The sequence below is a fragment of the Garra rufa genome, chromosome 4, assembly GCF_049309525.1.
Source record: "Garra rufa chromosome 4, GarRuf1.0, whole genome shotgun sequence".
NCBI classification, from domain to species: Eukaryota; Metazoa; Chordata; class Actinopteri; order Cypriniformes; family Cyprinidae; genus Garra; species Garra rufa.
This window is the reverse complement of record NC_133364.1, coordinates 31,736,830-31,763,902: the sequence shown is the minus strand read 5'-3', so window position 1 is coordinate 31,763,902 and position 27,073 is coordinate 31,736,830. Positions and strand designations below refer to the sequence as shown.

At 37.8% G+C, this 27,073-nt stretch overlaps 1 protein-coding gene across 1 annotated transcript; it reads right to left on the bottom strand.

Moving 5' to 3' along the window:
- Positions 1-1,031: 1,031 nt before the first annotated feature.
- LOC141332878 (uncharacterized) lies at positions 1,032-27,073 on the bottom strand. The gene is made up of 4 exons (XM_073837840.1): positions 26,992-27,073; positions 22,073-22,973; positions 15,093-15,121; positions 1,032-3,323 (listed from the first exon to the last, which is right to left on the bottom strand). The coding sequence occupies exons 1-4, from the start codon at positions 27,071-27,073 to the stop codon at positions 1,789-1,791; spliced, it is 2,547 nt and encodes an 848-aa protein (XP_073693941.1). The 3' UTR covers positions 1,032-1,788.

Genomic DNA, 27,073 nt, shown 5'->3' with positions numbered 1-27,073 from the left:
TTACTAGTCGTACTGAAGCGCGCATGACACTTGTGATAATATTACAGGGCTCCAGACTGCGACCATTTTTTCTGCCGGTGCGACTAATTTTCATGAGCGGTTGCACCGGCATGACCAACGCGTTGTTCAACTCATAAGCGCTGCCATTTCTGTTTCAGATTAGAAACATCAATCGGCAAGCAAAACTAACGCACGTTTGAGCTGCTCAGCGCTGACCGTCTATCAGCTTGGACCGCAATGCAAACAAACTTGTACAAACTCAGAACTGCTTTATTCGTGAGGCAAAGTTGATTTTGCGACATTGTTACTGCTGTGAGATCCAGTAAGAAGCGTTTGAATTTGACGCACAGTGAATAAGGTTATGTTCACACTTTGCGTCTTTTTTGACAAGAAAGAGAGTTAAACGTTTTTATATGCAGTGGCATATAAAAAACCACTCAGGACCTTTTTTTTTTAAAAAACAGTCTACTCCATAGGGTTGTAATGTAAGACAAATGCTGGCAGTTTCAAAAAAGACGCCAAGTGTGAACGCTCTATGGTTGCTGTGAGATCTAGTGAGATTCTTTAAATTTTTGCCAAGAAATTCTGTTATAAACAGCACAGATGTAGATCAGAAAACCAGAATTAGTAAAACTAACTATATATATATATATATATATAATTACTGTCAAATGTATGTCAGTTAATAAAAATACTCTTCACTGTATATATTTGTTTATGTTTTATTAAAGGACAAGTCTGAAGCACACCATAACATAATTCTATCAATTCATACAGGGTTATTAGTATCTACAGTACATTACTTTTAGGCAATATATTGAATAAAGTGCCAAGTAAATACACTTGACATGACTTGACAGGAGTGCTAATTTGCAGAGCTTGTGCAAACATACCCATGGTGCTTTTAAAAGAAAAGTTCACTTCCAGAACAAAGATTTACAGATAAAGTCCTCCAAGATGTTCATGTATTTTTTTTCCTTAGTCTTAAGGAAATTATTTTTTAAGGGAAAACATTTCAGGAATTAGGGGGGCTTAGGAGAGCCTATACTATCAGAAAAAACTAAAGGTTTGATCAGCTCAGAGATTGAGATCAGCTTGGGACGTCTTTAAAGGAGTAGTTCACTTTCAGAACAAAAATGTACAGATAATGTACTCACCCCCTTGTCATCCAAGATGTTCATATCGTTCTTTCTACAGTCGTAAGGAAATTATGTTTTTTCAGGATTTCTCTCCATTTAATAGACCTCTATGGTGCCCCCGAGTTTGAACTTCCAAAATGAAGCTTCAAATGGCTCTAAACGACCACAGCCGAGGAAAGAAGGGTCTTATATAGCAAAATGATGTTATTTTCTAAAAAAAAATTACAATTTATTTTGTTTTTTAACCTCAAATGCTCATCTTGTCTAGCTCTGTCTATTCCGTGTAGAGATAGACAAAATATAAATTGTAAATGTTCTTAGAAGATAACCGATCGTTTCGCTAGATAAGACCCATTTTCCTCGGCTGGGATCATTTAGAGCTTTTTGAAGCTGCATTTAAACTGCATTTTGGAAGTTCAAACTCGGGGGCACCATAGAAGTCCATTACATGGTAAGAAATCCTGAAATGTTTTCCTCAAAAAACACCATTTCTTTACGACTGAAGAAAGAGAAACATGAACATCTTGGATGACAAGGGGGTGAGCACATTATCTGTAAATTTTTGTTCTGAAAGTGAACTACTCCATTAAATAAAAATAACTTATAAAGAGGTGAAAAACCGATCTGGACAATCAGATTTAGGCCACATTCAGCTGCGGCGTGAACGTAACTTTGATTTCACACAGATACTTATTTTCTGGTGCCATTTGAAACTGCGGAGCCATTTGAAACGCTTTCCACACACAAAGCACAAATACCGTCTCACAACTGCATGACTTTTCAGGTGTATCTGTAAGTGTAAAGGCAAACGAAATGTTTTATTACACTGATCACAATTGAACCGCTTTCCTCTAGAACGCATATGCAGATTTTTCAAACTGCTCCTTTTTCTAAGTGTCATTCTACTTGCAGAGCTCTGCAGTTTCTTTTCAGAATGTGTTTTCAAATGACATTTCAGGTCTTTTTTGTATATGAAGCCCTTCTTACACTGAGGACATTTTATCTCTCTAGAGTGAAGCTTCATGTGAGTCTTAAGGGCTGTTTTCTGAGTGAAACTCTTTCCACAGTGAGTGCAGGTGTAAGGTTTCTCTCCAGTGTGGATTCTCATGTGACCTTTAAGGCCTTCTTTAAATCTGAAACTCTTTCCACAGTCACGGCATGTGAAAGGTGTCTCTCGGCAATCAGAGAAGCAGGCCTCTCTTGAATGAAGCTTATTAATGTGGTAAATAAGGTTTGTTTCACGTAAAAAACATTTCCCACATTGAGCGCAAACAAAAGGCTTTCCTTTGTGAGTTTTCATGTGTTCCTTAAGATTTCCTTTATATGGGAAGCTCTTCCCACACCGTTTGCAGATGTAAGGACCTCCACAGTGAGTGTTTACGTGTGAATCAAGGGTTTTTTCAGTTCGGAAACACTTTCCACACCGATCACATGAAAACGGCTTTTCTGCAGTGTGAACGACCATGTGCATCTTAAGAGATCCTTTTTGTGAGAAGCTTCTTCCACACTGTTTGCAGGTAAATGGCTTCTCTCCAGTGTGACTTCTCATGTGGGCATCAAAGTGTGCTTTATATGTGAAGCACTTCCCACACATATTGCAGGTAAAGGGATTCTCTCCAACGTGAAGTCTCATATGAGTTCTGAGCCTTCCTCTACAACTGAAACTCTCTCCACACCGACGACACGCAAAACCGCTCTTTCCCGATTCTTTCTTCGTGTGGTAATCAAAGGTTACTTTATGTATGAAACTCTCTCCACACTGATCACATGTGAACGGCTTCTCTCCAGTGTGACGTCTCATGTGGAAATCAAGGCTTTGTTTATGTGATAAACATTTTCCACAATATTGGCAAATGAAAGGCCTCAATCCAGTGTGACTATTCATGTGGCGTCGAAGGTGATCTTTATGCAAGAATCTCTTTTCACACAGTGGGCATCTGAAAGGCTTCTCTCCACTGTGAATTTTCATGTGCATTTGAAGGCTTCTTTTTTGAGTGAAACTCTTTCCACATTGATGGCAGGTGAAGTCGCTGTTAGATTCGGTCTTCTGAACTTTTTTGGGGGATGAAGTTGTTTCGGACTGTATGGATGTTCCCACAGTCGTGAAATCGTGTCTCTCATATTGATTGATGGTCTCTTCTATGTTTGTCAGTTCTTGCCTCTCTTCTTTCAGCGCCATCAAGTCTAAAATGAAAAACGACAAATACATGTTAGTGGCACTTCAATGGCTTAAAGCAACATGTATTAAAACACCAAAACTGGTTGGAAAACACACACACAATTTATATATATAAATATGAGATAGAGAGAGACATGAGCCAATATTCGGTAATATGAATATGCACAGTATTGTTATCGTGGGCACATGAAAATAGGACTGCACGATTAATCGTTTTTAAACCGGAATCACGATTTGAAAGAGTGCGATTTTGAAGAGCTGCGATTATTTCGATTGATTATCAAATGTGGTAACAAGCATATAAATAGTTTTTGACAGGTCGCTTCATGTGCATATATCGTCTTCATGCTTATATTACGGTTGATGCGGAGTTTAACCAATAGGGGGCATTGTAACACTGCATGTTGAGACATGCACAGGACGTATTTTTCAGCCCCGGTCCCACAGAAATATGTTATCTCGTTCCCGCCTCGACATTCATTTTTTGTCCTGCATATAGATTTTCTTCAGTACACCAACTGAATTTACTTTAATTCGTGAGCACGCAATATTCAGCACTGTGCAAGAATTTTTGGGCAGTGAGTGGATTTTAACTTAACCCTTTATCAGTCACACTAAGAAATAAATATGCAAAAAAATATTTTTTGATAAAATGGTGTTCCTTAGTCCACATTTAGCAACTTTTCAGTGTTTTTTTTTTTAATGACCCAATCAGGAAGCAGATACACAGGTCAACCAGCCGGTTGACTTGCCCATTTAGGGTAATTCTCAGCATTAAGTAACTAGTATTAGGCATTCATGGATTTTTTTCTTGTGTGCATCTGAAGTTGATTTTTTTTTCATATAAAAACATTGCAGACAGTAGAATATGTTAACAATATCATCAATTTATTTTAAAAACATGTTCTTATTATAACACATAAAATAAAAACATTGTAAAGTGCAACAGTAAACATAATAGAATTCAAGAAATGTAACAAATTCAAAGCTAAATAAATAATTATGATAACTGTAAACAAATAATTAAAAAATATATACTATAAATAAAATAAATAAATAATCTCTGGTAACAATATCTAACAAGATGTATGGTATAGACAACATGACAATGTAATAAATTAGAAATATAGTACATATCTTTTGATTTGATAGGTGATACGTAACAAAGAACAGTTTTCTGTTCAAACAACTTCTCATCCTTGAATTACTCTAAATTGCAATACTAAAATGCAACTTGTAAAATCATAAATTATAAAGGGTGAATAGTCAATGTAGTAATAATATCAAGTAAGGGTGTGTGTGTGTGTGTGTGTGTGTGTGTGTGTGTGCGCGCGCGCGCGTGCGTGCATAGGTCTCATGCTTGGCTTACTCTTAACTCATCTCTGGTGATATGCAACAAAGCACTGTTTTTTGTTGTTCAAACAAAGGAACAACTTCCCATCTCCACATTTGGAACATCGCCAACGCGACACTCCAGTTTTGCACAAGTTGCACCTCCCTCTCTGAGTGCCAAATGTAGGCCAGTGTCCAACGCCATCATATCGGACTTCCTGGGTGGGGTGGAGAACTCGGGGGTTGGGGCGACGGACTTGTGGATTGTGCTTTGCACCTGGGGGTCGGCCAACCCTGGCAGGTACCTTGTCAGCTCCCTTCAAAGTAGCTGCCACCGACAGACGGAACTTCTTCAAGGGCATCGGTTTCTGGTTGAGAATGCTGCAGTCCCTTTTGTAGATAAGCCATGCATTCACAATGCTCACATCGATGATGTACCCAAACAATGGCAGGTACCAGCGCCGGGACTTCATTGGTGTTTTATAGAGGTGCACAAGCATATCGGAGAGATCAATGCCCCCCATGGCTTGATTGTATGCCAGGACGATGGATGGGCAAGGGACGTCGACCTTCTGTTGCGCCTCCTTTGTGTATCTCTTCACTGAAGACAGTGGCTCCACCCCATAAGCATTGCTCAGCAAGGTGACACACTTGTTGTCGAACCACTTTACTGCAACGACTCCCTCTGATGAACAGAAATCAACAACACCTCGGCCTCGCTTCACCAACTCCTTATCACTCATCAATGTTGCACCACCTGAAAGACATGGAAATTTGATTTTGTGAGTACAGTATGTGTCACAATAACACTAATACAATTTCTATAACAAATGGAAGGCATGTGTACAGTATATCTGCATCAGAAGAAAAACATTTATGTGCATGCATGGTTTGATTAGGTTGTGATTGTGTAACTAACATGATTAACATTTACTGAAAGTGCATTACCTGTGCGATTTACCCTGACGGTACCCACACTTCTCAATCCCAGGTTGGTGTGCAGTGTCTTCACCAAGTTGAAGCTGGTAAAGAAGTTGTCGTAGAACACCACAGTTGCCTCTTTGTGTACGATAGTGTTGCAGAGTATTGAGACAACCTTGGCGCCAAGGAGAAGGTCTTCCAAGCCCAGATGTGCATGCTCTTCCTCTTGAATGTTGAAAAATGTTGTGGACCCTTGGTACAATATGAAGTCGTGGATGATGCCAGAGTAGCTGCCCCGACAGAAGATCTTAAACCCCCACTTATCCGGCTTGTTTTGAATGTACTGCCTGAGTTTGCCAGCTCTGGTGCCCTTGTAAGCCACCATTACTTCGTCAACACTCTGCTTGTTGGTAGGTGGAATAAGGAGGCATTGTTCTCTGAACATGTCAAAAAGAGGACGTATCTTATGGAAGCGGTCAGGGCAGCCCTCCATATGGAAGTTATCATTGAAGTGGACATATCTTCGGAGCACTTTGAAGCGCTTCACTGACATGGTATCAGCCACTGGTGGGAAGCGTGACTCACAGGCCCAGTAATCTTCCAAAGAGGGAAATTCAAAAACTCCCATGTAGAGCAAAACTGACAAGAAAACCTCAATTTCAGCAGCTGTGGTGTTGATGGATGTCCCGGTCTGTTGAACTGAGTACAGGTTTGTATGCTCAGTTATGTGCACAATCATCTGGTCAGTAAAGAGCTTCTTAAAATACTGAAACGGCGTCTGGACCAACTCTGGAAGCTCGAAGACAGGCTCGGGCAAAGTGAAGATTGGAATGTCCTTTTTGACCCATTTGGTCTTTCTGGACTTTGCAGGTGGGGAGGGAGTTTGATTGAGGTCTGAAGATACCTCAACAAACCTGTTTCTATTCCTCAATTTCTTTGAAGGGGGCGGTAAATCTATACTGCGTGGAGGGACAAAATCTTCATTATCTCCATCGTCTGGATCACTGAGCTCTTCCACTTCTGACTCACATGGATCAGCGGGTAAAAGTGCAATAGTGCTAGAGGTAGATCTGGGGGGTCCATAAAATGTACGGCAGTCCATTATGTCTGAAAGAGATGGAACATAATAAACATTACTTTACAGTGTAAGGTCGCAAACTGTGTCTTTGAGTAAACAGTGCATCAGGTACATCTATCCATAATAAATGCACAATTGTCATATTGATAAACTGTTCTCCCAACATACAGGCACATAGTTATTTATTTTAATTTGTTAAGAAAAAATGCATATGCTAATAAATACTGTGTACTATGTATGACAAATCGGATAACACAACCATGAAATTACATAACAAGAGACATAAAATGTTGAAGTGTGACTGATAAGGTAAGTTTACTGTACTAAATAAAGCCAAAAATGTCACCAACGAATCAATTACAGTCATGTTGTGTTTGTCAGATTATTGAACAGAAAATGTAATGTTTATACCAATCTAGACAGCTGTAGTTGTAGCTATTCAATGCATAACGTAGTGTTAGTCAATAAGCCTCAGCTACGATGGCTATTGCAGAAATAATGAGCAGGACTAATGGTTCATTTTGTAACATGTAAAGAATAAACAGTATTAAATTTAGAATCTGAAGGTAAAACCACAGGCCGTATAAATAAGGGTAAAATACATATAGTCTAGCAAAGAAATAGGCCGTATGATCCTGCAGGGTGTTTAATACTGAGTCACGATCGCGTTGCTGTGCTAATTTAGCTAACGTTAGCGTCCAGTTCAGTTTACCCTAAATGGGCAACTCAACCGAGCAGTCACACAACTTTTCTGAGGTAACAGAGAGATACATCTTACCATCACGTTTCTTCCATTCAACAAAAATATAATCATTAGGAAGTCTAGAACATGAAATCCAACCAAAAAATATCTTACCTTAAATTTTAGCGTCACTGGCAGCCATTGTTTGAAGAGAGGTCACGACAATACATTTCCAGTTCAGATTCAGCTCGTCTCAGCAACAAATATTTTATTACAACATTGCCACCCAGTGGATATAATTGCCATTACACATTCTATTCAGTGAGAGGAAGAAGAACAAACAGCTAAAATGGGGTTTGGCGAGTTTTAATTACAGGAATTTGACCACGAAAAAAGGTCAACCGCACGGTTACAATGCACGTTTTAAAGCATTTAAAGTTTTCCCATCAACTGGTCACATAAACCGCCAATTACATTTTTTTCTAACCATTCATTAATCTTGGGTAATTCCAATATTTAAAAACAAATTGTTGCAACTGTGCTATTTAATGAGCTAACATAAAATTTATATAAGTTTAACTTATGTAGCTATTGGTTATTATGAATATTAATGGGGCAGCCATGGCGTAATGGTTAGAGAGTCGGACTTGTAACCGAAGGTTGCGAGTTTGAGTTTCATGTCCGGCAGGGATTGTCGGTGGGGAAGTGAATAACCAGCACTCTCTCCACCCTCAATACCACCCTTGAGCAAGGCACTGAACCCCCAACTGCTGGCTCATTGGCTGCCCACTGTTCCGGGTATGTGTTCACAGTGTGTGTGTGCACTTGGATGGGTACTTGGCCACACGTCATGTCCTTTCCTTTCCTTTAATGCATTGACTAAGGTTAACTAATGAGATCTTATTGTAAAGAGATACCTATTGGTCTTTATAATTAAAGATACCTATTGGTCTTTATAATTATTTTGCCCTTTAATCTTTTCATTTTTTAACTTGTTTGTGTATTGTTATATTGTGTTTAAATATTCAGTAATTTTTGTTATAAGAAAAAGTTATCCTGTTATACCATATCAATTAATCACAACATGAAAATTTGATAACGGTATACACACACACACGCACACACACACACACGCACACGCACACGCACAGTTTGAAGACAATATTATTGATTTTTTCTAAGTGATGTTTAACAGTTAGAAATTTTAACAGAATTTCTTAATGCTGATTAGTAAGCTTTATTTATTTCAATCTGCTTGGAATCAAAGATTAATTTTTTTGAAGGGTTTGAAGAGAACCGCACAGTGGCAGGATGCTTAAAAAAACGTTAGAAATAAAACTAGTGAGAGAGGATTCTAAAGACCCAAGAACAACTGCTAAAGACATTAGTGAAAGATTTGGCAAAGGTTGGCACTGATTACTCAACAAAGACGGTCACTAAGGCCCGCATGGAAACTAGGGTTGTTCCGATTCGATACTAGTATCAGAAATGCAGCCGATACCACAAAAAAATCTAGCATCGGAATCGGCGAGTACTTGAACCCACGTACCGATCCGAAACCATTTTCTTATGATATATGTTATTCCCGCTAGCAAATCGGAAGCCAGTTCTTCTTCGCGGCTCAGAATGCAAACACATGGAATAGTGCTGTGTTGCCACAAGCAAGCACTGTTTAGAACAGCGAAGAAGAAATACAAATGTGCTGGCAGTTTGTCCGCTGTTTGGCAGTATCTCAGACTGGACCAACAAGCCAGTAAAACGGCGGCATGTCTTATATGTAGGGCTTTATGATTTCCACGATGCGGAATTCCACGGACGGAATCGCGGAATCCAGTCAAAATGGAATTTACAGTTTAACGCGGAACGTCACGAAGTTTGTCAAAGTTTGATGCATTAATCAAAGGTAGTTCATTACACTTAAATCAAATCGTGATATGGACTAATATTAAGCCGAAAACCGAGTGTTTAAATATGAATTATGCGTGGCTCTGTGTTAATGAATGGTACAGGCGTGTGGGTTTGTTTACTCCTTGTACTGAAGCGCGCGGGACACTTGCGGTAATATTAAAGGGCTCCAGACTGTGACCATTCTTTCTGCCAGTGTTACTAATTTTCATGAGTGGTCACACTGGGGTGACCACCGCGTTGTTCAACTCATAATCACTGCCATTTCTGTTTCAGATAAGAAACATAAAACGGCACGCGAAACGAAAGCGAAACTAACACGATACGTTTGAGCTGCTCAGCGCTGACCGTTTATCAGCTTGGACCGCAACGCAAACAAACTTGCACGAACCCCGAACAGCTTTATTCGGGAGCCAATGTTGATTTTGCAACACTGTTACTGCTGCGAGATCTAGTGAGAATCTTTCAAATTCTGCCCAAAATTCTCTGTTATAAACAGGGCTGATGTACGTCAGAAATCCAGATTAGTAATACTAACCATATAAAAAAATATTACTGTCAAATGTATGTCATATAATAAAAATACTATAGTTCACTGTATACATCACTGTATGTTTGTTTTATTAAGGGATAAGTCTGAAGCACACCATAAAATAATTTATTAGTATTATCTACAGCTGTACGTGCAAATACACACCCAGATATCGAATTAGTACTCGGTATTGGCCGATACCCTGAGCCCAGGAATCGGAATCGGTATCGGGAAGGAAAAAAGGGTATCGGAACATCTCTAATGGAAACGGACTAAGAAAAACACCACTTCTGAAGAGACACCTCCAAGCTAAACTGACATTTGAAGGACAACCTGGAGAAAAATTATGCAGACTAAAAACATGTTCTTTGGGCAGATGTGACACAATTAGAGTTCTTTGGCCACAGAGAGATGCTGCCTATGCTTGGAGAAATAAGGGAGAGGTGCTCAGCCCAAAGAACACTGTTCTCACGGTGAAACATGGCAGTGAGAGTATAATGTGGGGATCTTTCAATGCTTTTGGAACTGGGAATCTTGTCAGCGTCAAATCACGAAAAAGAAAGACTATGAGAAGATTTTGAAAGACAACCTCAGGCAGTCTGCAAAAAAATTGGTTTGGGTCGACGTTTTGACTTCCAGCATGATAATGACCCAAAGCATACCTCTTTTCTGAGTTAAGAACTACCTCCAAATGAGCAAAGTGAAAATCTGTGACTGGCCTGCACAAAGCCCAGACTTGAATCCAATAGAAAATCTGTGGGGCTTTTTTTATTGTTGGTTAAGTTTCCTGAACAAACTATTATGTTCGAATTCTTCTCCGTTAAGCAGCACTATACATTAAACGACTTGAATGCCAAGAACCAGAATCAGAACCAACCTGTTTGTTCCTCAGTATCTTCATGTTTGAGTGTGAATGTTTCTTCAATCCTAAAGTCTTCACTCTCCTGCTTAATGAAAGCCATCTTTACGAAAGTATGTCACGTGGATCTCAGTTACTTCACCAGGGGTTTCTCGATGTGTTTGGACACTTTTTCCTGTTTAAGATGAGAATAATTAAGAGAAAGATTAATAAATCTAATAAATAATAAAAAAAGAGTCAGTCAGAGTGATAGTTAATGGCCTTAAATGACCTGATTAGACACCCACATACACAAAAAAAAACACAATTTTTCTAAAAGCATTCTGAATGAAAGCTATATGGAACATGGGTTGTCCTGTATTAAAATACCACTACTGGCCAGTTTTTCGAGAGGTCAACTGATGCATTAAAATGTAAAAAAAAAAAAAAAGCAGAAATTTCTTCAATTTACCAGCGACTGTGCTTGAGAAGCGCCGAAATGAATGGGCTTCTATGGAGGAGCTATTGGTTGTTTGGAACTACTGGCCGCTCCATGACACGCATTCCTCAGTTCCTATGGAAGCCTATGGGAGTGTCACAACTCTGTTTCTCTATGGCTCTGCTATTTTCTAAAGGTCTATTAAAGGAAAGCCCATGTTCAGTCCACAGTTTCTTTTCAGTTCATCAGAAGTTTTCTCATTTATCTCATGATTTCATATAAAGCTTTTAGTTGAAGTCACACTGGTAAGACCTACTGTATTGTTAGGGAATAGTGTGTAAAAAAAATAAAAATAACTACAATACAAATGGACTAAACTACTTAATTTAGTGAGTATACAATGATTGAAAACCTTTAATAAAACCAAAGAAGGTAACACCAGTGACAAAAAATTGTATATGTGATAAATAATTGCACAATATATTAAATCATTAAGCTGCAGCTGTCATTTATATGTATTCATGAAGTCAAAATGTTAGTCTAATAATGTGGTCTAAGTTCAAATGTTACGAAAAGAAACATGCCAAAAAAGTGGACATTTCTGTAGAATGACCCAACCATGTAAACTAATTAAAACGTTGCAGATGTTTCTAAATGATGACCAGAGTCTATTGTAATGCTTAAATGGCTATTTTTCATTAACAAACAGAATTTCATGTCAGTCAAAAACACATTATAATGATCAGATAAATCCAACTTCATATCTAAAATAAAAAGATTAAGCATACTGTGTAAAAAGCTATGTTTATTTTACACTTATTATATTAAATAGATTACGTTTACATTAAAAAACGCTACTTGTTTGTAAAAGTAGACATTGCACGTTTGTTTGTTTGCATTTGCGCTTCGAATCACTGAAATCATTTTGCGAAGCATTTGATTCCATTAACTCGAAGTTTCATAAAGCTCCGTTTCTCTCAACATAACTTGCCAGTGAGCAAACTCGTCTTTACTATAAATGGGTTCATTCACTAACGATATATAGAGCGAAATGAGACGTAGCTTTTGTGTTACTCCTGTGCGAAAGCTGTTTACTCATACATAACGTTTATTAAAGTTAGATAAAGTATCACGATGTTTAATTAATCAATAGTGAACACATTTTACGTTGTTTCTAAAACTATTTTGATAACCTGAACTGGTTGCATTGATTTAAACACTTTAAATGCTTAAGGATACAAACCTCTCTTCAGCCGAATCACAACAGAGCGACGCAGGCTTGTGACGTCATACCACGAGACCAAAATAAAAGTCTTGTCATCACGCTGCTGTCTAAAACATACAAATGCCTATTTAAATGCCAGAGGAGTTAAGAGTTTAAGTAAATGTCGTTCAACGATGTGTTGAAAATGTTAAAAACTACAAACGAAAGAGTGCAAGATGTAGATGTAGAAACCAGAATGCAAACAATGAGATTGACAAGGAAAATTCCAGTTCCAGTGCAGAATAGTTGTCATTTTACTCTGTCTGTGTATATAATTATTAAGCATTGTAATATTTTTTGTAATTTTTAAAAATAATACTCTTTATCATAGGCATGTTGGTAGACCAAAATACAAACAAATAAGATTTATTGCCACTGCAAGACCTTCCTCAACTACTTTGTCCTGAGCAAAGAGGCAGCACATTTTTATAGACCACGTAGAAAATGTCATACACACTGAGCATGATGTATAAGATGAGTAACAAGGACTAATAATAACTTTTTTTAGAAACTGAAATTAGTTTTCATTTAGCTGAAAACAAAAACTGAAAATAAAATGTAATGATTATTAATCAACACTCAAATAAAAACAAAGTAGTATAAGGCCCCGATCACACCGAATGCGTCTTTTATGCTGCGTTCACACTAAATGCGAATATGCGTCTGGCGCGAGTGATTTCAATGTGAATTTCGCTTCAAACTTTTGTTTTTACGCGCGTCGATTTTGCTCTTGACGCGCGAATGAACACAAAGTGGTCACGCGTATAACTAGACGCGGCAGGCACGAATTTAGACGCATACTCGCATTTGGTGTGAACGCAGCATTAGTTCTAAAAACGCGAGGCGCACAGCACTGCCTTTTTTTGGTGACTTTTAAAAAAAGAGCAGTGTGCTGCCGTTGTTTTATGTTGCTAGGCAACGACCAAAACAGCTGTCCTGTCAGTCAAATCAAAGGATTATAGCGCCAGCGCTCTAAAATCTTTGGTTTTTGCTGTTAATTAAACTGTCATATTAGCAGAAACCCTAAAAAAATACAGCTCCGGGTTACCCACGACAGACACCAAAAGTTTCTCCTCCATATCTTGCAGTCTCCGGACTTTTTAAGCAACGGTAAACTTTCGTCACCACAACAGAAGGCCCGCCTCTCCATTCATTCGATTGGACAATGGAAAAAACGCGAATGACGTCGGGCGTTTTCCGGCTCAGAGTTGCTTTTTTTTTTAACTTCAGGCGCTCAGAGCGCTTCTGCAAAAACGCAAGGCGCAGCAGACGGTGAAAACGCGAGGCGCCCGGGGCACATAAGCAGCACACAGAACGCTCACTGCCAACAGAAAACCATTAAAAAAAGGCGGGTTATTATTCAAGTTAACAGTTATCGTTTTTGCTCTATTTAAGTTTTGGTTTTGTGCTGGAAATCCTATTGGTATATTTTGCGTGCTAATGATATGCATCTATCCATTGACGTGACTGTTATTGAATTTTGTGACTTAACATAAAAAGGGCTGTTTCAAACTGCATTTCTGGAAAAGCCTTTAAAGGAGAAAATATTAAGCAATTAATGGACTGGCACATTGTTTGTCTAAAAGCATATTAAAAACACCACACAGACAAATAACTACATATTTAACATTTAATTATCGAAGGATTGTGTCATATTCTGAGTTTGCATTTCACTGCTTTTATTAATTTTTTAGAAATACTGAATCTTTTTTTTCTGAGCATGAAATAAGTAAATGCATGTGCACATTTCGTCTACAACTACAGTAACCACCATGTTAACACTGCACAACCAATCCCTCTGAACTTACTCCCAGTTTCTCAGAACATAAATGATAAATGAATAAATGAGAAAACAAAATAACTAGCGTTACTTATTTGAAAAAGTAACTCAGATATTTTCTTGTAAATTAAAAAGTAATGAGTTATTTGACTAGTTACTCGGGGGGGAAAAGTAATCAGATTGCATAATTTGTGTTATTGTAATGCGTTACCCCAACACTGGTCATTATAGACTAGTCATTCCTGGTCTTAGGGACCGACCTCTCTGCTCATTTTGTTTGTCTCCCTTATTTGACACACCTGATTGAGATCACCAGCTCATTAGGGGAGAGCTCCATGAAAGTCTCTGGTTACTTACGTAACCCATGTTCTCGGAGTAGGGAATGAGATGCTGCGTAAAGCCTTACGCATTGGGAACAGGTGTGACGATTGTCTGAAGTCTGTATAGAATCATGCCAAAAATTGTCTGATGACGCGAGGTACCGCCCCATGATTTTCCTTTCGAAGAAGCAAATCAACAGCGTGAGGAGCTTGGCAGTGAATGCAGCATCTCGTTCCCTACTCAGAGAACATGGGTTACATAAGTAACCCGAGACATTCTCTTTCATAGGTTCACTCAATGCTGCGTAGAAGCTTACGCATTGGGGACGATATACCATCACGCCAAGCTAACGTTTTAAGACCAGAACACTAACACCTGGGAACCTGGTAGCCAGGAGCTGTGTTTGCAGCGAGGTTATCGAACCTAACAAATGTATGGAGAGAGGACCAACCTGCTGCCATACAAATATCCTCTAGGGGAACCCCTTGAAATATAGCTAGGGAGGAAGCCACTTCCCTGGTAGAATGAGCTCTGTTGTCTAGAGGTGAAGGCAAACAGCCCACCTCATAGGCCATCGAAATAGCATCCCTAACTCAGTGGGATATTGTGCGCTTTGAAGCGGCTAGCCTTCTGCAGTCTGCACCAAAACACACCAGCAACTGTAGGGACTTACGTCACTTACTGGAGCGGCCCACATACATCTTCAGAGCCCTGACAGGGCAGAGCAGATGAAGATTACCGTCCTCACTCAAAGAAGAGGGAAAGAAAGCCTGTTATGCTACCACTTGCGAACGGAAAGACGTAGAGAACTTTGGGGACATAACCAGGTCTGGGTCTCAAAAATGCCTTGACCAGGCCAGGCACAAACTTACTGCAAGACTCGTCGACAGAGAGGGCCTGTAAATCCCCAACACACTTTAAAGAGGACAACGCCAATAAGAGAGTAAACTTTCACATCAGAAACCTCTCGGGAGCTGACTCTAAAGACTCAAAAGGGGGCTCCACTAACCCCTTCAGAACAACGGAAAGGTCCCAAGAAGGGAATCTAGGAGGATGAATCGGCCTCAAGCACTTAACTCCACGCATAAAGGAGGAGACCAAACGGTGTCTACCTATTGGGACATCGTCTAAGACTCTTGGAGCCAGGACATAGACTCTCAGGGTGGTAGCGGCCACTCCAGCCAAAAACGTATCCTGCAGAAATTCCAGCACTGAACAGACTGGGCAGCTGACTGGGTCCGCAGCATGAGCTAAACACCATGACTCAAAAACCTTCCATTTGGAGGAATAATATAGTAACCAAAGTCTACAGGCAACCTCTGATCAGCTATACCCACAACTTTCAGATCTCTGGTTGTGGGTGCCAAATTTTGCCTTGGAGCTGACACAACAGGTCTTTTCTGACTGGACTCTCCCAGGGATCGCCCACCAGGAGGGAGATCAACTCTGAGAACTACGTCTGGGAAGGCCAGAACGGGGCTACTAGGAGGCGGCGAGATCTACACATCCTAACCCTGCCCAAGACTGCCGGGAAGTGGGAGGAAACCAAAAACGCTGTTGAGAAATGGGCCAGAAGAACCGTGAGAAGTGAACACTTCTGAAGAAAGGAAAATCTGTTAGGTAAGATGGCGCGGGCTCTGTCTATGTCAAACACGTATGATGTGGGGCGGTACCTCATGCCATTAGCTAATCATTAGCCATTAGCTACTTTTGTCAAGTGCCGTTTACTCAAAAAAATAACATTTATTAATGTTAAAGTATCACAATGCTTAATTTATCAATTGTTAAGCCATTTTACGTTGCTTCTAGAAACGATTAAATTACCTGAACTGGATGCATCACAACAGATGCACTAGAGCGGCGTAGCCTTATGACGTCATACCACGAAACAAAAATAAAAATCTTGTCATCACACTGCTATCTAAAATATAATAATGCAAATTTAAATGTGAGGGGAGTTCAGCATTGATTTCTTGCCAAAATACAGATTTAAATGATGTCCAATGATGTGTTGAAAATACGAAAAACTACAAATAAAAGAGTCTGAGACTCTGTTTAAAAGACAGAACTTTAATGTTTAGGTGTAGAAACCATTTATACTAGTATTAGAATGCAAATAGTGGGAATGTCAAGAGAAAATATATAATTTCAGTTATACCTACAGGGGTTTTATCCACACACACTTTCTATTATTTGAATATTTTATTTAATGTAATATGATAGTGCTGATAGCATCCTGACACATGCTGTGTTTAGCCAGATGTTTTTAGTGGCTCTGGATAGATCTGGGAAAGAGCCATTTGTGTTCATTTAATAATAATGCAACATATTTTATATGGAACATAAAAAAGCACTAAAGCTAAAAAAAAAAAAAACGTTGGCCTAATGTACACTCGCTCTCACCCTCTCAACTCACATGAACACTCAAATAAAAACAAAGTTGTATAAGGTGCTTCAGCAATGTCACGCCACAAAAAAGGGTCAAAACTATGTTTATTGTTTTACATTTTGTTAGAAAATTGACAAAATTTTGTTCATGCATCAACTGAAAATAGCATAGACTTAATGATCTTGTTTCATCAAAATAAGAATTAAAAAAGAGAAATTGATCTCATCTACTCAGCTCAGCCCTATAGCATCCACACAGCTGACATGTTAACCTGCTGTAACTGCAAAGGATTTCTTGATATCTTAAATACTGTTACAACGTGTCAAACCTAAATATTCCTTTTCTTCGTTTTTAAGGCACTTGACATGCTTAGAATTTAATGAAACTCGACACACACATTCGACTTTAGCAAAAGCTCAGAAATGGGTGCAGAGGAGGGGCTCTATACCCTAGCAAAATTGAGTATATTTAAAATACATTTATTTTAAATCAAGTATAGCTCAAATCACGTGAGACTTACTGATATAAAAATGATAATTACATTTTATTAGGAGCATCACTTGTGCACAATGCACATTTCTTAAACGATTAGTTTACTTCCAAAACAAAAACTTACCGATAATTTATCTACCCCCTTGTCTTCTGAGATGTTCATGTCTTTCTTTCCTCAGTCGTAAAGAAATTGTTTCTAAAGAAAACATTTACGGAAATTTTCTCCAAATAGTGGACTTCAATGGTGCCCATGGGTTTGAACTTCCAAATTAAGTTTCAATGCAGCTTCAAGGGGCTCTAAACAATCTCAGCTGAGGAATAAGGGTCTTACCTAGTGAAACGATTGTTCATTTTCCTAAATAAATCAAATGTACACACTTTTTAAACACAAATGGTCGTCTTGTCTAGCTCTGCGATGTGCTTGCATACTTTGTTCGCTCCGGTTCAAGATAGTTACGATTAGGTCGTCCCATCTCATGTTCCCCTCCAACTTCAAAATTGTCCTACATTACGGTTTTACCTTTTTTGTAAAGGGCATTTGATCTTCTTTGCAAGTTCACTTCGTAAACACTTGGTCAGTACTTTTGCAGAGATGTAGGACACTCTTTAATTTAGGCTTAGAGACAAATAAGATGAGATTTTTTCGACATATCCTAACTGTCTTGACCGGAGTACACAGAGTACTAGAGCTAGACAAGACAAGCATTTGTGGTTAAAAAGTGTATAAACATTCATTTATTTAAGAAAATGACCAATTGTTTTACTAGGTAAGACCATTCCTCGTCTGGGATCATTCAGAGCCCTTTGAAGCTGCATTTTGGAAGTTCAAACTGGCGAGTACTGTAAAAGTCCACTATATGGGGAAAAATCCTGCAATGTTTTCCTCAAAAAACATAATTTCTTTATGACTGGAAAAAAAATAAAGACATGAACATCTTGGATGACAAGGGGGTGCAGTAAATTGTCTGTACATTTGCTCTGGAAGTGAACTAATCCTTTAATATTAAGCCTAAAATGTGTTTTCATATCACTGTTGATGAGGATTGTACAATCTCTGAATAATATCAGTAATGTTGTTTAAATGTAAGATATTTCAAGTGTATCTCAAATATACTTGCAATAGCTCCACTTTAGCAAAATCAAATGTACTTTAGTGTTTTCTTTAGTTGGATCTCGGCACTACTTTCACACAACCCTCTGGTGTTCTTCGGTCGCTTTTGACCGAAAATTTTTCTGTTTTGAAATTTTTAAAATCACAGCTTAATCGGAATGATATGAAACTCTGTGACTTTTATGCCATTTGGAATGTCAACACAAAAAAAATTGAGGGCATGATTCAAGCAGGCTAAGTGGTCGTAAAAAAAATAGTCACACTTGTGCTCTTCGGTCTAAAATGACCGACCATAGGAAATGAATGGGAAATCGACAAAAATACAAATATTCAGAGAATTTTTGTGTGTACAATCTACAAATCCTCCACAATGTTGAAAAAAATTACACAGCAGTGAAGGGGTGACACTCTAAACCACACCCATTCACACACACACACACACACACACACACACACACACACACACACACACACACACACACACACACACACAAATATACACACCTCTATTCGGTCACTTTTGACCAAAACATTTTCGGTTTTGAATTTTTCAAAAAATTACAGCTTCATCAGAACGGTACCAAATTCAGTGACTTTTATGGCATTTGGAATGTGAACACACATAAAAAATGAGGGCACGATTCCAAAAAAACCCCAAAAAACAACTTGTGCTCTTTGGTAAAAAATGACCGACCATAGGAAATGAATGGGAAATCGACAAAAATACAAATATTCAGAGAATTTTTGTGTGTACAATCTACAAATCCTCCACAATGTTGAAAAAAATTACACAGCAGTGAAGGGGTGACACTCTAAACCACACCCATTCACACACACACACACACACACACACACACACACACACACACACACACACACACACAAATATACACACCTCTATTCGGTCACTTTTGACCAAAACATTTTCGGTTTTGAATTTTTCAAAAAATTACAGCTTCATCAGAACGGTACCAAATTCAGTGACTTTTATGGCATTTGGAATGTGAACACACATAAAAAATGAGGGCACGATTCCAAAAAAACCCCAAAAAACAACTTGTGCTCTTTGGTAAAAAATGACCGACCATAGGAAATGAATGGGAAATCGACAAAAATACAAAAATTTAGAGAATTGTCTCTTTCTCACACATCCACACACACGCACAAATGAACTGTAACACAGCAAATTGAGAATATGTAAAATAAAAAAAAAATATATATATAAAAAAATTACATATCCAGAGTGCAAAAGACACACTCTCTCTTACATATACAAAAAATTAACACTTCAAATCATATTTATAACAAAAAACTATCCCAAACTGAAGAGCACAAGTGTGACTCCGAAACGAAGAGCACCAGTACAGGATTTCAAGTCTTAATTTAGCATACTTTAAGTATACCAGGTTAGTGTACTAAAAGTACAACTGCTGGATATTTTCAAGTGTAAATGTATTTGTAGTATACTTGGCATGAAATAAATGTGTTTAAATACTTTTTAGTATATTTATTTTCCACATTGGGATAGGGCCACCTTTTGACAAAAGTCATTTTTTCATATAGTCACCAAACACGGCATGACCTTCCATACCTACCAGATAGTATATTTCCTCATGTAGTATTATATTACATTTTTTCAACACTTCTAGACTTATCCTCTCATTGAGTTTGAGTTTAATTGCTGGTTTAACCCACAGCTGGTTAAACCACAGCTCCTCCTAAAATGTTTCTCCTCTGTCAAAATCCTCTAAGAAATCCAATCTGGATGACAAAGCTTTCTGGAGTGCACGTGTCAACCACCTGTGTTCATGCACTAATAAATGGAGTATACTTTTAAAGGCTGCATGCATATGTTAGTGTACGTGTAAAAAAAAAAAAGTTGTTTATACAATAGGTTATATAAGATCCATGCATTATAAACCTGCTGCTGTCTGTGTCTTTAATACTAATCAAACAATAAAAGAGGAATTATTTTTACATTTGATTATAAAATTTTTGTTTAGGCTACCATGTTGCACATATTCCAAATACATGAATTAGATTATCTTTGCAATTTTATATATTTATTTATATATTAATTACATTTCTACTGATATTTTATTTTAGTAATAAGCAAATTATTGTAATGAATTGACTTGGTAACTGTTGCTACACTCACTCTCTGACCTTTTTTCTTTTTGGACATGCATATCATAATACATAAAACTGTTTCACAAAACTTTTACATTTTAACCCAAATACATACCTCAGGTCTTTAGCGACCCGGGACGTCATTTACTACCCTCTCCCTCTTTCATTTTTTTAAGTATGGGATCAGCTTTTTATGTAATCCTCAATCTATTCATTATGAACATATATACATATATATATATACAGTAGTCAACATTCGAAGTGGATCAAAAAAGTTAATCAAAATTTGTCCTAAGATAAGAACGGGTATTCTTTTTGGTTTTAGGACAAATTTGATGAAAGGTTTTGATCCACTTCGAATGTTGACTACTGTATATATATATATATATATATATATATATAAATATATAAAAGAGTGTCTGTTTTCGGATTAATTTTTTGTAAAAAGTGTATTGGGTCGAGGTGTGTAAAAGTGTAAGTATACTTTTCGTGCGCAAAAAATATGTAAATATCTGATGACTAAATACATGCAATTCACCTTTAGTCCTCGAGGAGAGACTGTTGGATAGACAATAATAATGTGATGTTTCACTCATAGTTATCGCAGGCATAAAGCAAAAGAATATCATCAGCAAAATTTGAATTGATTTGAATAAATTTACTGCAGAGCAATTACTTTACGCAATAAAACATAAATGTCATTGTCGTTTAAAGGTAGATGTGGTGAATAAGCTGCCAGCGATTAAAACAATGATTTCGAAGTCATTTTGTGAATATGGTTAAGATTGTGGATATGAGCCAGATGCTGAATGTACTGTAAAAGCGCGCTCTGACGATGACGGCGATCTTAAAATCATCTACTCACAGGGGCGTAGCAGCCAATTTAAAAGTGGGGGGGACAGTATGGTCATGTGACCCAAAGGTGATGTTCATACAGTATAATACATTCTGTTTACAAGAGCAACAAGATTTGAAGCTCATGGCAGATGCCCAAGAGATTCGCGCTGTGATTGGCTAAATGTTACTTCACTCAAATCTAAGTAACAAATCAGAGACCAGGGGCGGAAATATTGGCGCTAGGTCAAAAAAAGTGCGGGGGACAGAATCACCTGTTTCTAAAAGTGAGGGGGACGTGACCCCCCCCCCCCCCCAGTTGCTACGCCCCTGTCTACTCATATTGAACCCTTCTAAGTTTCAAAAGGTAACGAAATATGCTCTATTTTATTCTTCTGTAATGGTTCTTAAAATATCAAGAGAGTTTTTTGCTATTGCAGCAGTTAGAGATCCATCCGTGCTTGATATTAATGCCCGGGTTGCTAAAGACCTGAATTTTTGAATTTTGAGAAACAGTCATCCATTTAAGGGTTAAAATAAAGTTGTCACATATCACTGAAAATTGGAGAATCTCTGATTTAATGGCACATAGTCAGGAAAAGTATGGTTGAAATTTGTTGCAGTTTTAAACAAACATCTCATGTGCCATCTCTCCATAGTTCGATTCGCCTGTGGCGTTTCTATTTCCTTGAAGCTTTTTCTTCACATATGGCAGGTGAAGTATTTCTTTCCGGTGTGGACTCTCATATGGTAATCGAGGTTTCCTTTTCTGTTGAAACTTATTCCACACTGTTTGCAGGTGAAAGGCTTCTCTCCAGTGTGAATTCTCATGTGAGCTTCAAGATTTGCTTGTTGACTAAATGTCTTTTCACACAGTTTGCAGGCGAAAGGCTTCTCTCCGGTGTGAACTCTTATGTGGACATTAAGGTTTCCATGTACACTGAAACTCTTTCCACACCATTGGCAGACGAAAGGCTTCTCTCCTGTGTGAGCTCTCATGTGCATGTTAAGGCTTCCTTTACGAGTGAAACCTTTTCCACACTGTTGGCAGGTAAACGGGCTCTCCATACTGTCAAGGTTTCCACTTGGATTAAAACTCTTTTCACACTGAGGGGAAACGTTAGGCTTCTCTTTATTGTGAATTTCCATGTGCCTGTCAAGGTTTGCTTGTTGATTGAAACTCTTTTCACACTGATAGCATGTGAAAGGCTTCTCTCCTGTGTGAACTCTCATGTGCCTGTTAAGGTTTCCTTTATGAGTGAAAACGCTTCCACACTGTGGGCAGGTAAAAAGCTTCTCGTTTGTATGAATTTCATTGTGGACGTCAAGGTCTCCATTTTTAGTTAAACTCTTTCCATGCTGAGGCTTCTCTCTGTTGTGAATTTTCATGTGCTTGTTAAGGTATGCTTGTTGACTGAAACTCTTTCCACACTGACAGCAAATGAAATAACGTATAATGTCTGTCATTTGAGCTCTTTTTCGTGAGGAAGTCTTTTCAGACTGTAAGGAACAAAATGATTTTTCTCCGACCATGAAATCATGAGGATTCTCATACTGATCTCTCTCCTCAGCGTCATTCAGTACCTCCTCTTTCATTGCCATTAGGTCTAAGGTAGAAAAACAAACAAATAAAAGTCAATCCCAGTTTAATGGCACAAAGCAATCAACATCAAAACATGTACAGTCGTGGCCAAAAGTTTTGAGAATTACATAAATATTGGAAATTGGAAAAGTTGCTGCTTAAGTTTTTATAATAGCAATTTGCATATACTCCAGAATGTTATGAAGAGTGATCAGATGAATTGCATAGTCCTTCTTTGCCATGAAAATTAACTTTCCACTGCATTGTTAAGAAGGCTTCAGGGCGTCCAAGAAAGTCCAGCAAGCGCCAGGATCGTCTCCTAAAGAGGATTCAGCTGCGGGATCGGAGTGCCACCAGTGCAGAGCTTGCTCAGGAATGGCAGCAGGCAGGTGTGAGTGCATCTGCATGCACAGTGAGGCCAAGACTTTTGGAAGATGGCCTGGTGTCAAGAAGGGCAGCAAAGAAGCCACTTCTCTCCAAAAAAAAAACATCAAGGACAGATTGATCTTCTGCAAAAAGTATGACGAATGGACTGCTGAGGACTGGGGCAAAGTCATATTCTCAGATGAAGCCTCTTTCCGATTGTTTGGGGCATCTGGAAAAAGGCTTGTCCGGAGAAGAAAAGGTGAGCGCTACCATCAGTCCTGCGTCATGCCAACAGTAAAGCATCCTGAGACCATTCATGTGTGGGGTTGCTTCTCATCCAAGGGAGTGGGCTCACTCACAATTTTGCCCAAAAACACAGCCATGAATAAAGAATGGTACCAAAACACCCCCCAACAGCAACTTCTTCCAACAATCCAACAACAGTTTGGTGAAGAACAATGCATTTTCCAGCACGATGGAGCACCGTGCCATAAGGCAAAAGTGATAACTAAGTGGCTCGGGGACAAAAACGTTGAAATTTTGGGTCCATGGCCTGGAAACTCCCCAGATCTTAATCCCATTGAGAACTTGTGGTCAATCCTCAAGAGGCGGGTGGACAAACAAAAACCCACTAATTCTGACAAACTCCAAGAAGTGATTATGAAAGAATGGGTTGCTATCAGTCAGGATTTGGCCCAGAAGTTGATTGAGAGCATGCCCAGTCGAATTGCAGAGGTCCTGAAAAAGAAGGGCCAACACTGCAAATACTGACTCTTTGCATAAATGTCATGTAATTGTCGATAAAAGCCTTTGAAACGTATGAAGATCTAAAAGCAGTTGAGCAGCAAACTTTGTGAAAACTAATATTTGTGTCATTCTCAAAACTTTTGGCCACGACTGTAGATATATTATTAATGTATGATAGATCAGCGCACCATGAGACAGGCTTTGTTCATTAGAAAACTTCAGCACTGAGATCCATTACAAGATGAGTGAAGACAGTATTCTTGCAGACATGCTATATTGTTCTGTATAGTGCAAGTCTGTAAAACAACTATAGTTTTGTATTGATTTGTGAGTGGTGAGTGGGGTTTCATATGATGGGTAGCTTGTACCATTGTTTTGTTTTTCTCTTGTTCGGTTCAGCAAATATTACCTTCTTTGGCATCTCATCATTGCTACGACCAGGGTTCAACATTAAGCCTTGATATGTGCTTGTCACGAGTAAATCAATCATTCATTTGTCCAAGAAAAAACTTTTTGATCATATTAATACCTGCCATACCCATATCAAGAGCCCTTGCCCGGCCCTGGCCTAAGATGCTAAGGCCCTAGTAGGACCCTTGTCAGATTTCCTGGCCCAAAGCTTTTTTTCAATGTTCAAAACATTTAACCTACAGGAGAAAAATCACATTTCGCAACAGTTTAAAATCAGCCAAACTGACGGGAAATAAGGAAGTATGATCACCCTAGTGGAAGCTAAAGTGCACTTTGCAAGGCATAGAGGTGCCAGTGCGATCACTTGCATTTTTTCCTTATTAAAAGTGGAAACAACTTAAAATACACCTGCATAAAAGTAATACATCATTTAAAACTGTAAAGGATCGGCTTTTGTTTGTGTGCACTCACAATATCAACCAAACATTGTGCTTTTGTAAAATAAAGATGCACTTTCTGCAGTCTTAGTCATGAGCAGGAGTGCTTGACAAAAATGAACCGAAACCCAGTGAATACTTGCCGTGCAGACATGATAAATATATATAGAAAGCTTTAAATTACAACATTAAAACAAAATAATTCAAATCGAAAACAAAAACTTTCATTATGTAATCCGTAAAGATTTTTCTGTAAAGGCATGTCTATGAAGCAGATGGCAAGTCAGGATTGTCAACTTGATCTTTGCGATACTGACTTTAAAAAAACACTTGGTTTTAAATAAATGATTCAACTCCTTACTATACTGCTGGAACCATTTTCATCAGTCAATATTATTTCTAAAATGCAAGTAACTATTAACTATTAGTTTGAAATATTCAAGAAAACAACACTCTTGGTTATGTGTTGTTGCTTATATGCTATAAATATAAAAACATTTTATATTATTAATACATTTGAAACTGGTGTTTTCATGTTGTAGTGTGGACTCTGAAAATGGAGGTATTTAAAAACAATGATGCATGTTTAGTCATATGACATATTACACCAAAAGAAATTTGGTATAATATCTGAAATATCATACCAGTATTGTGCCTTTTATGTCCTATTCACTTTCACACTGTTGTCAAAGTTGCCTAATTTGTCACACAGTGTGCAGTTTGAGGCTTTACGCATGTGCAGTAAAGCAAATGTAACATTTTCCAATGTTTCTGTGTAGATGAGAAACTTTTGAAAAATGCTTGAAAACACTAGTGTGGATAGAGAGTGATTTAAAATTAAAACACCATTTTCAAGAATATCTGGATTAATGTAGACGTAGCCTTAGTATCCATATACCTTTAAATGAACAAATAATGAAAGCATTCAGTAGCCAATGTGACCACTTACATTTCAAGGTTTGCTTTATGCAAAATAAATGATTTAGTAAGATACTGTAGCATAATTAAGTGCTAGAAATTAATGGTTTTAATTTTAGAAGCAGATCCCAGGCTAAAATAAAGTGTACTTTAATGCACTAAAAATACTTAAATACAATCAAGTAGATTTATAATACATTCATATTTGTTATGCAAAATAAAATGGTAAAACGTCCACACTATAAATACACTAATTAAAAGTATATTACTACTATATTACTACTTCAGTAGTACTTCAGTGCAATGGCAAAAGCATACTAAATATTACTGATATTTGCTACTGCAAAATTAAATAGAGGACTTTTAGTGTATTTCTAAAAAAAAAGTGTGCTTTAAATTTATTTTTGAAATGTTGGTACACTTTATAGTTATCTTAAGTTTAAATAAATTGATTTTATTTAAAATGTATTAGTACTGTGTGTAACTATACTACTTAAAGGAACACTCCACTTAATTTTGGAAATAGGCTTATTCTCCAACTCCCCCCTGAGTTAATAAGTTGAGTTTTACCGATTTGAAAAAAAAGTCATTTCCAAAAAAAAGTGGAGTGTTCCTTAATAAACATAATTACAATGCATTTTAATTTAATTATTTAATCTATAAAAAAAATGTGACCAATACATTATAAATGCATCTTGTATATATCTATTATAATGAAAGATCAAGGTGTAGCTAAATACTTTTTTTTTACAGAGAAAGTATGAAAAATCACATTTTGGCACAGTTGAGTACACTTACATGTTCTTAAGATTATATTTAGAAGTACAAAATTAGTGTGCAAAAATATGGCATTATGGAAAGTTTACTTTGTGTTTAATGTTACAGAAAAATAAATATTTTTTGTTTAGACTAATTCCATATTATTATTACAACTTAAATGCATGATGTCCTAATAACAAATGCCCAGTGTGAAAGCAGATCTTCTCAGCTGCACTTGAAAGCCGTGTTAGTGTTTATCTGGTCATGTGATCTCAACATATCTGTCGACAAACCATTTTAATAACACTCCTGCGACATTCTTTATAAATATCATTCATTTCTGTAGAGCTGGACATTTTAATAAGAACGAAATGAGTGAGTTCAGCTTTGAGGATGAAAACCAACCTGTTTGTTCCTCAGCATCCTCATATTTGACTGTGACTGCTTCAATCTCCATGTCTTCACTCTCCTCTTTAATAAACGCCAT